This window comes from Heterocephalus glaber, unplaced genomic scaffold (assembly GCF_053883595.1).
Source record: "Heterocephalus glaber isolate CG9 unplaced genomic scaffold, H.glaber_assembly_v1.0 deba00001272, whole genome shotgun sequence".
NCBI classification, from domain to species: Eukaryota; Metazoa; Chordata; class Mammalia; order Rodentia; family Bathyergidae; genus Heterocephalus; species Heterocephalus glaber.
Window position 1 is genome coordinate 207993 of NW_028258235.1, and position 12825 is coordinate 220817.

A 12825-nucleotide genomic window follows, 5' to 3' on the forward strand; every position below is an offset into this window, starting at 1 on the left:
TACAGCTCCAAGTGTAGGGCCTGGATGTCAGAGACCCAGCCCTGCAGAAGCCTATCCCCTGTACTGTCCCTGGAGACTCCTGTTTTCTGAGGGGCGAGTGTATCGTGCCACCTCCCACCATCCTCCCTGAGGGGCCTGTGCTGGACTCCCTGTCACTGTCCCTGATCAGCCCGATGGAGCCTGGTAGGGCTGCATAGGAAGATTGTGCTGCACATGCTGAGGGGCACTGGGGTTTCTCCAGGGCCACAGCTCTGCAGCTGCTGGGCCTAGGCCTTCCTGCCCTGTATTCTCCTGGCCTGACAGTGTCTCTGACCCTGTGTCCCCCCATGTGTCCCCAGAGCCCAAGGTGGCGTTCACCAAGGAACAGCCAGCTTGCAGCGAGGTGCAGGCCGAGGCGGGGACCAGCGCCACACTGAGCTGCGAGGTGGCCCAGGAAAAGACAGAGGTGACATGGTACAAGGACGGGAAGAAGCTGGGCGCGAGCTCAAGGGTGCGCATGGAGGCCACGGGCTGCAGGCGGCAGCTGGTGGTGCAGCAGGCGGGTGAGGCCGACGCCGGGGAGTACAGCTGCGAGGCCGGGGACCGGAAGGTCTTGTTCCACCTGGACATCACAGGTCAGTCCTCATGGGGTCCACCTTAGCTATTGGAAGTGAGCCTAGCTGGTGACCGTAACAGACCTTGATTTTTTCTCTATGGAGCTTGGTTTGGTCTGTCTTCCCTGTCAGCCTGTGTCTGAGCTAGTGTGCTAAGGATGGCGTGTATAGAAGGCCACATGATGTCTTCATGTGGTGATGTAAGTGACCTGCCCCCAGCATACTGGTGCCTGTGGTTGAGGTCAACCAGATGTCTCTCCTGGCTGCCCCCAACAGCTACCTGAGCCCTTCCCAGCCCTATGAGTCTTCTTTTTATCAATTTGTTTGGGTCATTGAACTTCAGAGTGAGGGCAGAGTTCAGCCTCTCAGTCTTGTGTGGATCTTCAACACTGCATGGGGGATCTTAGGGTCAGGTATTTAGTTGTCTGGAATCTTCCTCCCACGTTGCCCGTGAATTCAGAGCCCTGGCTGCTCCATTCACGGCTTCACTGCATTGCCCAGCTCTGTGACTTCCAAGATTAGTGATTTTAAGTTGACTGAGAGCAGCTAAATTAGAGGGAGTACTTGAGGTTTTTTTTTTTTTTTCCTTTTTGGTAACAATTTCTCATTTGTGCAAAAGATGTTTTTGTGGTTTTCCCAGGTTCTCCTGGCAGGAAACATGCCGTGCAATGAGGACAGTAGTTTTCTGCACCCAGGGTTTGTTTATTCTTTTTTTTTTTTTTCCCCATTAACTTTATTGGTACATTTTAGGTATAAAATACAGTTACATTCATCACTGGGATCTTGTACCATTACATGAGTCTCTTGGTTCTTATTTTTTTTCCCCTTCCCCAGCCCTCCCTTCACCCCCTCCACCCTTCCCTATTTGCAAAGACCTTGTTTCCATTTTTTTTCCTCTTCTCATATTTTTCCTTTCCCTTTTTTCCCTTCCCCTATCCCTCCCAATTCCCCTGCTCTTTTAGACCTTTTCTTCCTGTTACACAATATCAGTTATACATTTTTTAAATTACAATATTAAGATCTAGGAGACATTACCACAGATTTTACAGAATGTAAAAGGATATAAAAAGCATATTACAAAAATCTTTTTTGAAATAAATTTGACAACTTCTAAGAAGTACCTTGGAAGACAAATTAATGAAACTTAACTCTGGAGGAATATAAAATTTGAATAGCACCTATTAAAGAAAGTATATTCCTAGCTTGAAAACCTACCTGTATGACAACAGCAGGCTATACATTTTAACTAATAAATTATATCAAACAATTAAAGCAGAAAAAAGAAGGAACACTTCTCCCCTCATTTTAGGAACTCAACATTGTGCTAATCCTAAAACTGGATAAAGATAATAGAAGAAAAAAGTATGAACATAGATAGAAATTTGTTTAACAAAACAAACTATTGGAAGTCAGATCTGGCAGAATGTAGAAAGTGGTTTTGTTCTAGGGAGGGCAGTGTTGGTTCAGCTTTGGAAGATCCACCCCAAAAGTCATCATTTTAACAGAGGAAAGGAAAAAGCCATATGATCCTGTCAGTAGTTGGAGAAAAAGTATTGGACTAAATTCTACAGCTGTTCATGATAAAAGCTATCAGGAGACTAGAAGTAGAACCGAAACTTCTCAACAGATTAAAGACATGTACTCCATACTTCCAGCGAGAACGCCTTATATAAATGAAGAAGATACAATGCTTTCTCCTTAAGGTAGGGAACAAGGGCAGATATGCTTTCTCCTTAAGGTAGGGAACAAGGGCAGATATGCTTACTCTTTATCTGTCCATTAAACTTTGAAACATAAGATCAAACCAAAATAGTCTGGCAATAAAATGACACAACTAGGTTAGGATTGGCACAGCAGATGCAAAATCTTTATATGTAGATGAAATGATCATCTACAGAGAAAATACTAAGAAATCTCTAGTAGCCCCTAGAACTTGTGCTTGAGTTTAGCAGGATTAGAAAACACAAGGTATATATAAAAATTCAGGTCTGTGTATACTTGCTATAAATGAAGAATTGGATATTGAAATTTAAAAGTTATGTAGAAGTACAAAGGACCTAGAAAAGTTAAAAACAAAAACAAAAACAGTGTTGGAAGACGTTTAGTACCTAATTTTAAGACTTCTTCTAAAGCTACAGTAATCAAGGCAGTGTTGGTGTAAGGAAAGACATATAGATCATTTGAATAAAACAGAGAATCTAGAAATAGAACCACACATATATGGTGCACTGAGTTTTGAAAGATTATTTAACATTAGCATTTTATAGAATATAAACTCAATTCAAGAGCCGAGGAAGAGATAGTGTTTTCAGCAAACGGCACTAGAACACCTGGTATCCGTATATAAAAAATCAACCTCAACCCTTTATTTCTATACATGAAAATAACTTGAAGGGATCTATGAACCTCAATAAGAAAGCCTAAAAGTATAAAACTTCAAGAAGAAATTATAAGGGAAAATATTTATGAATTCAGGGTAGGCAAGAACTACCTAGGATACAAAAAACATGATGTATAAAAGAAAAAAATTGATAAATGAGATTCCATCAAAATTTAGAACTTTAAATGACATCGTTAAAATGAAAAGTAGTCCTTAAACAGACCATATTTACAATGCATATAACCTATGACCAGAGTATATAAAGAATTCTTAGAGCTCATTAATAGACAACCCAGTTAAAATGTAGACATAAGAAGATGATAAATAGCCAGTATAGCACAAGGAATGGTGTGCAACTCTAGAATCAGAAAAATACTAATCAGTACAATAACAAGATTGAATTATACACTCATTAGGGAGATGAAGTTAAAAGTTTTAAAAGCCTTGTCATGACTTTTTCTTTTTGTTGGATTCTCCCCCTTTGGGTTTAATTTGTCACGCCCAATGGATTCATTCTGCTGGGTTTCCTGGGGTTGTGATCCTCACTGTCTTTTCCTAGGGTATTGTCTAAAATTTTGGGGAGTGCCAGTTTGGTATTAATGAAGTTCCTGAGGTGCTCTTTGTCATGAAAGTATCTTATTTCTCCCTCAATTTTGAAAGATAGTTTTGCAGGGTACATCAATCTGGGTTGGAGGCTGTTTTCCTTTAGGGCTTGAAATACATCACTCCAAGCTCTTCTTGCCTTGAGAGTTTGCATTGAGAAGTCTGCTGTGATTCTGATGGGCTTTTCTTTGTATGTGATTTGTTTCTTTTCTCTCACTGCTTGTAGAATTTTGTTCTTCAGTTGGATTTCTGGAATCCTAACTATTATATGCCTATGTGTAGATTTTCTTAATCAAGGCTATTTGGAGTCCTATATGCCTCATTTATCTGTAGGTCAAGTTCTTTTCCCCTCCTTGGGAAGTTTTCTGCCATCACTTCTGTGAAGAGTTTTTTATATCATCTGCACTCTCTCCTCTTTCTTCATTGATTCCAATCAGTCTTATGTTATTCTTCTTTGCATCGTCTAGCAGCTGCTGGATTGATTTCTCATGTTCCCTTACAATTTTAAAGGAATTTTTCTTTTCCTCCTCATTAATTGCAATCTTATCTTCTATATGTGAAATTCTATCCTCACATTGGTTCATTCTGATGTGCAGACTTTTGATGGAGTTTTTAATCTCTTGGAAATCTGTTTGTATCTGTTTTATGTATTCCATTTGTTTCCTATGGTAGGATTCTATCATGTTTCTCAGATCCTCTATTTTTTTTATCTGTGTCCTCTCTAGATTTATTAATCATGTCTTGCACCATGAGGAAAATCTTTGCGTTATCTGAGTAATTATTTCTGATTTCATTTTTCCCAGATCCTCTTTTGTTGCCAGTTCAGAGAGTCCAGGTGGTTGAGTATCAGACTGTTCCATCTCGTTTCCCTTTGGGGTAGCTGTAGGTGATCCAGAAGTCTGTTTTTGAGGCTTGTTTATATGTTTTCTCATTTCCATGGTGGGGGGGCAGTGCTTCTGGTGCCCACGCGGCTCACCTTGTCTGCCCTAGGAGCTTGGGATGGCAGCAGGGGAGCTTCCTTCCAGGTGCTGGGACCAGCTGAGCTTCTCTGCCCTAGGAGCTTGGGATGGAGGCGGGGAGCTTCCTTTCGGGTGCTGGGACTGGCTCACCTTCTCTGCCCTAGGAGCCTGGGATGGAGGCGGGGAGCTTCCTTCTGGGTGCTGGGACTGGCTGAGCTTCTCTGCCATAGGAGCCTTGGGGTTTGTTTATTCTTGACATTCCACTTTAGTGGCTCCTAAATGTCTCACTGTGGGACACTTTGGTAAATTAAGTTGCTGCCTGGCAAGGCAGTGTTTATTTCACAGTGTTTCCCTAAGGATTCCATGGTCTGCACCCCTGGCTGACCCACAGAGAAGTCTGGGCACCAGCTCTGTTTTATTAGTGGTAGCAGAGCTGAACTTCTCTGTAGAAGTGGCGGTGGTCCAGCTGTGGCTTCTGAATGCCCACACAGCAGTGGGTGGGGTCACCATGATCAGCATCCCTAACCCAAAACTCCCACCTGCTCCAAAATCAGAGACTTCACTTCACTGATGTAATCCCAATGGTGGAAAATTCCAGACCAGGACACAGTTTCATATACCAAATTATTAAATATATTGTAGAAAATTACCTTCAGCCTTTGTGTTTGTGAAATATAAATGAGTTCCGTGTTTAGAATTGCCTCTTGTCCCCAGTAAATCTCAGCACTTGTATGTCAGTATTCTGAAATCCAAAAAAATTCTTTGTAGGGAATGAGAAAGAGGATGTTACCAGAACGCCTGCAGTGAGTCCTGGTCTCCTGTGAGCCACTAGAACACAAAGCAAATTAAAGAATAAAGACAGGAAACAAGGTTTAGAGAAGAAGCTGAGCTTTGGGTCTAATCAGTGTTGCTCTGGGCAGCAAAGACGAAGACACCCTGAGCTTGTCACTATTTATTGGGTTCATAGGGAGTATCTGATGACTCAGAGGGGGGTGATAATCCTAAATTGACAGGCTCTTATTATAATTGGAGGAAGTATCAGATGTCTTGGAGGGTGGCAGTAATCCTATGACTATGAGGATCTTATGCTAATGAGGACCGTAGGCTGATGAGGAGCTTAAATTGATTAGGATGGTGAGATGGGCAAAATGTTCTTAGAACAGTAGGTGGGACGAGTTAAGGTGATAAGAAATTTGTCTCTCCCTAGGTAAAACCTTTCTACTCTTTTCTCAAAGACCCAGGATGTCTTCAGCTGATGCAATCTTGCCCTTGAGCATCACAGCATCACAGGACTATTGAGGCCTCAGATAACCCTAATCATAATTTAATTGTGAAATGATTTTCCCCCCAAATTATGTAGAATGGCTTCAAACACTTCTTGCCCCAAGCATTTTGGATACAGGTGCTCTCAACTTGTATGTGATCCTGTATTGATTTGTGCAGATCCTAGGCCCCACAGTATCTGTTTCCTGGCACATTATTTTAGTAGAAATGGCAATGTTTTATCCAAGTAAATGTGAAAAGTTTTGATAAATTACCCAATTTCTCAAAAACTAGATCAAAACTGACTCAAGAAGAAGTAGCTAATGTACATAACTCTGCAACCTGTGAAAAAGTAGAACTGGAGACAAAATTGTTTTCTCAGTGACTGATCAGTATCAAAGCCAAATGGCTCAGTGGTAAATTCCTAAACATTGTGCAAATTAATTACTCTGTATTCCTGGGAATTCTTTCAGGAAAAGGAGATATACAAATTTTACTTATGTAGATAGCCTTGGATTCATACTGTGGGTTTTTCCCCCTGGTACTGGGGATCAAATTTAGGACCTTGCCCTTGCCAGGCAGGTGTGGCACCACTGAGCTACATCCCAGGCCCGTGTAGCGTGAATACTGAAATGTGACCAGAAAGTAAGGATTTATACTTCAAGCCAGTACATCATGGTTATCAAGGCCAGTTTGTTAAAATATTAGCAAGCCAAATCCAATAATCTGTAGCAGGATCATTTGCTGTGGAGACATTCACAGTCCAGGAATACAAGTTTAGCTTAATGTTGGAAACAAAATCAGTATAAAGCATGACTTTATCTGACTGAACAAAAATATGAAAGTATCTTAGTAAGTGCAGAAGAAACTATTTGATTATATTTAACACTGGGCATTCAGAAGAAATGTTTGACAAAATTTGTCTTCCATCATGCCATAAAACCCTTAACAAAATACAAGTAAGTGATTCTTTGTTAAGTCGCATTGCACAAAAATGACCAAGTGAGACTCTGAGCTCTGTGCTTTGAGGTAGAGAGTGACATAGAGCTGCCAACCATCACCACTTTTGGCCAATATTGTATCTCATGGGTAGGAAGAAAATCCAATAAAAAGTATAAAAGTTACAAAAAACAAAAGTGGAAATCACAAATATGATTTATACAAAAGATGAATTAGACTTAGTAAGAAATGAGAAAGTACCACATATGAAAATCCATGTAAAAAACCTATTTGATAGAAGACCACAGGAGATACAGCTCCCAGGTACATCCCTGGGGCCTTGGGGACCCACCCCTGCAGGAGCCATGGCCTGGACAGTCCCTGGAGATTTCTCATCCCCAAGGGGCAGATGTACACACGTCACTACCCACAGTCCTCTCTGAGGGGCCTGTGCTGGGCACCCTGTCCCATGTCCTCAGACCAGCCCTATGGAGCTGGGCTGGGCTGGGTGGACAAGTTGTGCCGCACATGCTGAGGGGCAATGAGACTTCTCCAGGGCCACAGTTGGGGCAGAGCCTGCAGGTTCTGTTCTGCATCTGCCTGACCCAGGGCCTTTCTCTCCCAGATGGTGTCCCTAACCCCGTGTCCCTGTCCGTCCCCAGAGCCCAAGGCAGCATTTGCCAAGGAGCAGCCGGCCCACAGCGAGGTACAGGCCGAGGCGGGGGCCAGTGCCATGCTGAGCTGCGAGGTGGCCCAGCCAAAGACGGAGGTGACGTGGTACAAGGACGGGAAGAAGCTGGGCGCGAGCTCGAGGGTGCGCGTGGAGGCCACGGGCTGCAGGCGGCAGCTGGTGGTGCAGCAGGTGGGCGAGGCCGACACCGGGGAGTACAGCTGCGAGGCCGGGGGCCGGAAGGTCTCCTTCCACCTGGACGTCACAGGTCAGTCCTTGTGGGGTCCACCTTAGCTGTTGGAGGTGATGTGAGCCTGGCTGGTGACCAGACAGATCTTGGTGGTACCCTCCCTCATACCTGTGGCTGGGCCGCGTGTGTGGACAGAAGTGTGTTTAGATACCACATGGTGATCAGGCAGACTCTCCTCCTGCCACCTGACATAGCTCCTTCTCCCGTGTGAACCGCAGGGGGCTGGGCTGCAGGCTGGGTCTTGTCAGCAACAGAGGCTGAACCGGGTCTGTGGACAGAGTCCCCGCTAGCTGGTGTGAATGGGCTCTTGCCTGGGGCTGTGGGATCCTGTCTCCACTCCCAGGGCCTCTGGCCTTGGGGTCCTGACAGTGCAGCTGCACGGAGGTGGCCTGGTGGGACGGTGTCCTGCCTCTTCGCCTCCAGGCTCTCTCCTCCCCCTATCTCTGTCCCTCAGCACTCCAGGGGGTGGGATCTATGTGGCACACACAGTCCTACTCTGGGAGGGTGGCAGGAGGGGCCCAGAGCCTTCACAGTGCCAGTGCCGGCACCACCCTGTAACAAAGAGGACATTTCAGCAGCTTGTTGGGAGTGTGGGTCCTGAGCTGTCCACACTGGCCTCCTGGCTTGGCCTGTCCCCGATGTGCCCGATCACCCATCCAGGTCATGTTGCCCCGAGTGCTCTGCTGGATGGCACTTTGGGGTGACCTGCTTGCCCTCTTCCCTGCAACCTCCCCTTTGGTCTCAAGCTTTGCCTTTTTCAGCCCTTGCTGAAGGAGTCCTGACAGCCCAGGCCTTCCTGGCTGCCCACCTCCCTTCAGGGTCTGCTCCTGGGCTGGGACAGAGCTGGTGGCCCCAAGGGCTTCTCCTGGATTCCTTGTATGGCCTGAACCCTCCTGGAGGTGGATGCAGAGGCCACAGTGAGGGCTGGGTAGGGGAGCCAGGCACCCTGGTTCCCACCTCATGCCACTTAACTGCCCCTGCCCCAGAGCCGGAGAGCCAAGTTGCTGAGAGGCCCGGTCGCAGGGAGCCACTGGTGGTCAAGGAACACGAAGACATCGTCCTGAACGCCAGGCTGGCCACACCCTCAGCAGCAGTGGTGGCCTGGCTGAAGGATGGCTTGGAGATTCGCCGAAGCAAGCGCCACGAGAGTCACAGTGTGGGCAACACCCACACACTAACTGTGCGAGGCGCTCAAGTGCTGGACAGTGCTGTGTACACGTGCCGCGTGGGGGACAGGCACCAGGACTTCCCCGTGCAAGTGGAAGGTGAGCAGGGTGGGACCCGGGCGTGGGGACCCCCTGGTGCGGGTCGAAGGCGAATGGGACAGGGACCCAGGGCGTGCAGAGTCGTCTGAGCCCCGCCGTGCCCGCAGAGGTGGCTGCCCAGTTCTCCAAGCCGCTGACGCCGGTCACCGGGGAACTGGGCGGCTTGGTGACGCTGGCCTGCGAGCTGACCCCGGCACAGGCAGAGGTGGTCTGGCGTCGTGGAGACACGGAGCTGCGGCCTGGAAAGCGGATCCGGATGGAGGTGGAGGGCGAGGTGCGCTCGCTGACCCTGTCGGGGCTGCGGGCCGAGGACGCGGGGCAGTACACGTGCGAGAGCCGCGATGGGCGCACGAGCGCGCGCCTGGACGTCCGGGGTACGTGGGTTGGGGGAGACACCTTGGGGCCGGAGGGGTGGGTCGGGCGGGGCGTCCAGGCCCGCAGGGGGACAGGGTTCCCAGAGAGCCCTGCCAGCACGCACTCCCCCCCGCAGCGCCCCGCGCGGTGCGGTTCACGTCCCCACTGAAGGCCGTGGTGGCCGAGGAGGGAGGCGAGGCCATCTTCGAGTGCTCGGTGTCGCCCGAGGATGCGGAGGTGGCCTGGTTCCGGGACGGCGTCCCGCTGGAACCCGGCGGGAAGTTCGTGACGTCGCAGAGAGGCGCGCGCTGTAGCCTGACCTTGGCGGGCCTGGCGCTCGGGGACGCGGGCGAGATCACCGCGCGCGCCGAGGGCGCCTCGTGCTCTGCCGCTCTGCGGGTGCGAGGTGAGCCGCGCCGGGCGGGGTGGACCGAAGGCCGGGCCCGGGCGCCTGCTGGGGAGCGGGAGGGCGCAATCCTGCGAGCGCCCCTGGCGGAGGGAGGCTTCCTGGAGAAGGCGCACAGGGAGCTAGTTGGGCAGGGTGCGAGCGCGGGCGGGAGCCAGGACCACACCACAAGGCAGGGAGCCACGCAGCTTCCCAAGCGAGGGAGTGGTGTGGACGCACCCTGGGGTGAGCCACTTTTTGATCTGGAGCCGCCCGTGGCCTGGGGCTGGGAGGGGGCCGCCCCTGGGCCTGAGTTTCCCCATGGGGCCCTGCGTGACCATTGCCTCACGTGCAGAGGCGCCTGTGCTGTTCCGACGGAAGCTGGAACCGCGGACTGTGCAGGAGGGGAGCTCCGTGGCCTTGGAGGTGGAGCTGTCTCGGCCCTGGCCACGGGTCGGGTGGACGCGCAACGCTGCCACCCTGGAGCCCGGCGACAACGTGGAGATCCACGCGGAAGGCGCCTGCCACCGCCTGGTGCTGCTCAGTGTGGGCTTCGCTGACCGCGGCTTCTACGGCTGCGAGACCCCAGATGACAAGACACAAGCCAAGCTCACAGTGGAGAGTGAGTGAGGGAAGGGGTCAAGGCGGGAGTGGGAGGGGAGGAGTAGGCTGGGGGGTTGAAGGGCAGAGTGGGGAGCTGCAAGGTGGGACAGAACTCCTGGGACTCTTGGGTGTGTGTTCAGCCTGGCAAGTCCTGGGGCCGGGTGAGTCTGAGGTCAGCCCAGGGTGGGCTGCACTGGGGACAGACTGGACTGGGCATAGCCATACTGTGGGACCAAGTGCTGCTGGCCCAGGCAGGTGAGCGAGGTCTTCAGTGGGGACTCACGAGTGCCCCCTGCATCTCTGCAGTGTGCCAGGTTGCCCTGGTTCGAGGCCTGCAGGCACTAGAGGCCAAGGAACAGGGCATGGCCACCATGGAGGTGGAGCTGTCGCACCCCAACGTGGCGGGCATTTGGACTCGGGATGGTGTGCAGCTGCAGCCAGGGCCCATGTGCCACCTGCTGGTGAATGGCCAGGTCCACAGCCTCACACTCTCAGGGCTGCGGCCCCAGGACAGTGGGCTGGTGGCCTTCCGGGCAGAAGGCGTGCAGACCTCGGCGAGGCTGGTGGTTACTGGTGAGTGGGCTGGCGGATGTCCTCTTCCCTGGGGCGACACCCGTGGGACTCTGGAAGGCACCCAACACTGTCTTCCTTCTCTTCCTCCTGTCCCCCAGAGCTACCTGTGACCTTCAGCCGGCCACTGCAGGATGTGGTGGTGACCCAGAAAGAGAAGGTGACACTGAAGTGCGAGCTGTCGCGACCCAGTGTCACTGTGCGCTGGCTGAAGGTGCCTTCCCCAGCCCCTCCCTGCCTCTGGGTGGCTGGGTAGCTGGGCAGGGCCAGGGCTGACCAGGCTTGCTCCCTGTGCAGGATGGCCTGGAGCTGAGGGCAGGCAAGGCTGTGGGCATGATGGCCCAGGGCCCCCAGAGAAGCCTGGTTATCTACTGCTGCGAGTTGGAGGACCAGGGCCTGTACGTGTGTGACGCAGGTGACGCTCAGAGCTCTGCCTCCCTTGAGGTGCAAGGTGAGCCTGGCCCGAGTGGCTCCTCGGCTGTGGGATCAGGTGCTGCACCGGGTTGCTGGCTATGCCTGGCCTTCGGGGTGATGGGGCCTCCCTCGCCTCCCAGCCCGCCAGGTCCAGATCGTGAGGCCCCTGGAGGACGTGGAGGTGGCGGAGAAAGAGCCCGCCGCCTTCTCCTGTGAGCTGTCTCACTGCGAGGTGCCTAGCCAGTGGTTTCTGAAGGGCAGGAAGCTGCGGCCAAGTGACAGCGTGCGCATCCGCCAGGAAGGTTCGAGGAGGGCTCCCTGCAGAGGCGTGGTGGGGTACAGGTCTGCCTGCCGGTGCTGAGTGGCCTTCATCCTCAGGACAGACATGCACTCTCCTGTTCCGGAGGGTCCTGGCGGAGGATGAAGGGGAGATCAGGTTTGTAGCTGAAAATGCAGAATCTCGAGCCCAGCTCCGAGTGAAAGGTGAGGGGGCTGGGCGAGGCTTAGGGACCCAATGGGTGGCTGTCCTGGGACTGTCCCGAGGGTGGGCACAGCAAGGCCTTCGGAGGAAGAAAGGCAGCATCGCCTCTTCCACAGGGGCAGGAGCAGCCGGGGGGCTGCAAGGACGTGGGGTCTCTTTGGTGGCAGTGAATGAATGGTCTTCCTAGGCTGCCTCCAGTGCTGGGGAGGTTGGGTTCGGCAGGCAGAGCCTCGGAGGGACGCTGGGCTGGGAGCAGCGTGAGCTGTTTGGGGCCCAGCAGTCCTTTGCAGCCACGCCCTGGTGTCGGTCATATGCCTGGCCTGCTGACCTGATGCCCTCTGGCTGGCTGCAGAGCTGCCGGTGACCCTGCTGCGCCCGCTGAGGGACAAGATCGCCATGGAGAAGCACCGCGGGGTGCTCGAGTGCCAGGTGTCCCGGGCTAGCGCCCAGGTGCGGTGGCTCAAGGACGGTGTTGAGCTGCACCCGGGCCCCAAGTACGAGATGCTCAGCGACGGCCTCTACCGCAAGCTGGTCATCAGCAGCGTGCAGCCTGAGGACGAGGACACCTACACTTGTGATGCTGGTGACGTCAGGACCAGTGCCCAGCTCTTTGTGGAAGGTGAGTGCTTTCCCGAGGGTGCCCACGGTTCATGGCTGGTCCTGGGGGTCCTGCCACAGCCACCTCTGGGACGTCCTGACAGCAGGGGAGATGTGAGCACCCATGGTGGGAAGGGCACCTGTTCTCCGAGGATGTCAAGCTTGCAGGAAGGCACTGTCTTCCCTGTGAAACCTGTGGTGACCGTGATGCCCCACTGCCCACAGAGCAGTCCATCACCATCGTGCGGGGCCTGCAGGATGTGACAGTGATGGAGCCCGCGCCTGCCTGGTTCGAGTGTGAGATCTCCATCCCCTCCGTGCAGTTGCCCAAGTGGCTGCTAGGCAAGACGGTGCTGCAGGCAGGGGCAAACGTGGGCCTGGAACAGGAGGGGACAGTGCACCGCCTGGCACTGCGGAGGACCTGCTCCACCATGACAGGGCCCGTGCACTTCACCATTGGCAAGGCGCGCTCCTCCGCTCGCCTGGTGGTCTCGGGTGA

General features: G+C 52.1%; 1 protein-coding gene across 18 annotated transcripts in view; it reads left to right on the plus strand.

The window, feature by feature from the left end:
• The window catches only part of Obscn (obscurin, cytoskeletal calmodulin and titin-interacting RhoGEF), a 129245-nt gene that overhangs the window by 57779 nt on the left and 58641 nt on the right, over positions 1–12825 (plus strand). For all 18 annotated transcript variants that reach the window (XM_087211021.1, XM_087211027.1, XM_087211034.1 and 15 more), the window contains 13 exons: positions 339–614; positions 7400–7675; positions 8644–8922; positions 9030–9296; positions 9413–9682; positions 10017–10283; positions 10571–10837; positions 10936–11048; positions 11132–11285; positions 11389–11550; positions 11627–11731; positions 12082–12348; positions 12552–12821. In XM_087211021.1, coding sequence (XP_087067147.1) covers positions 339–614; positions 7400–7675; positions 8644–8922; positions 9030–9296; positions 9413–9682; positions 10017–10283; positions 10571–10837; positions 10936–11048; positions 11132–11285; positions 11389–11550; positions 11627–11731; positions 12082–12348; positions 12552–12821 — 2973 coding nt within the window. The remainder of the gene's footprint in view (positions 1–338; positions 615–7399; positions 7676–8643; positions 8923–9029; positions 9297–9412; positions 9683–10016; positions 10284–10570; positions 10838–10935; positions 11049–11131; positions 11286–11388; positions 11551–11626; positions 11732–12081; positions 12349–12551; positions 12822–12825) is intronic.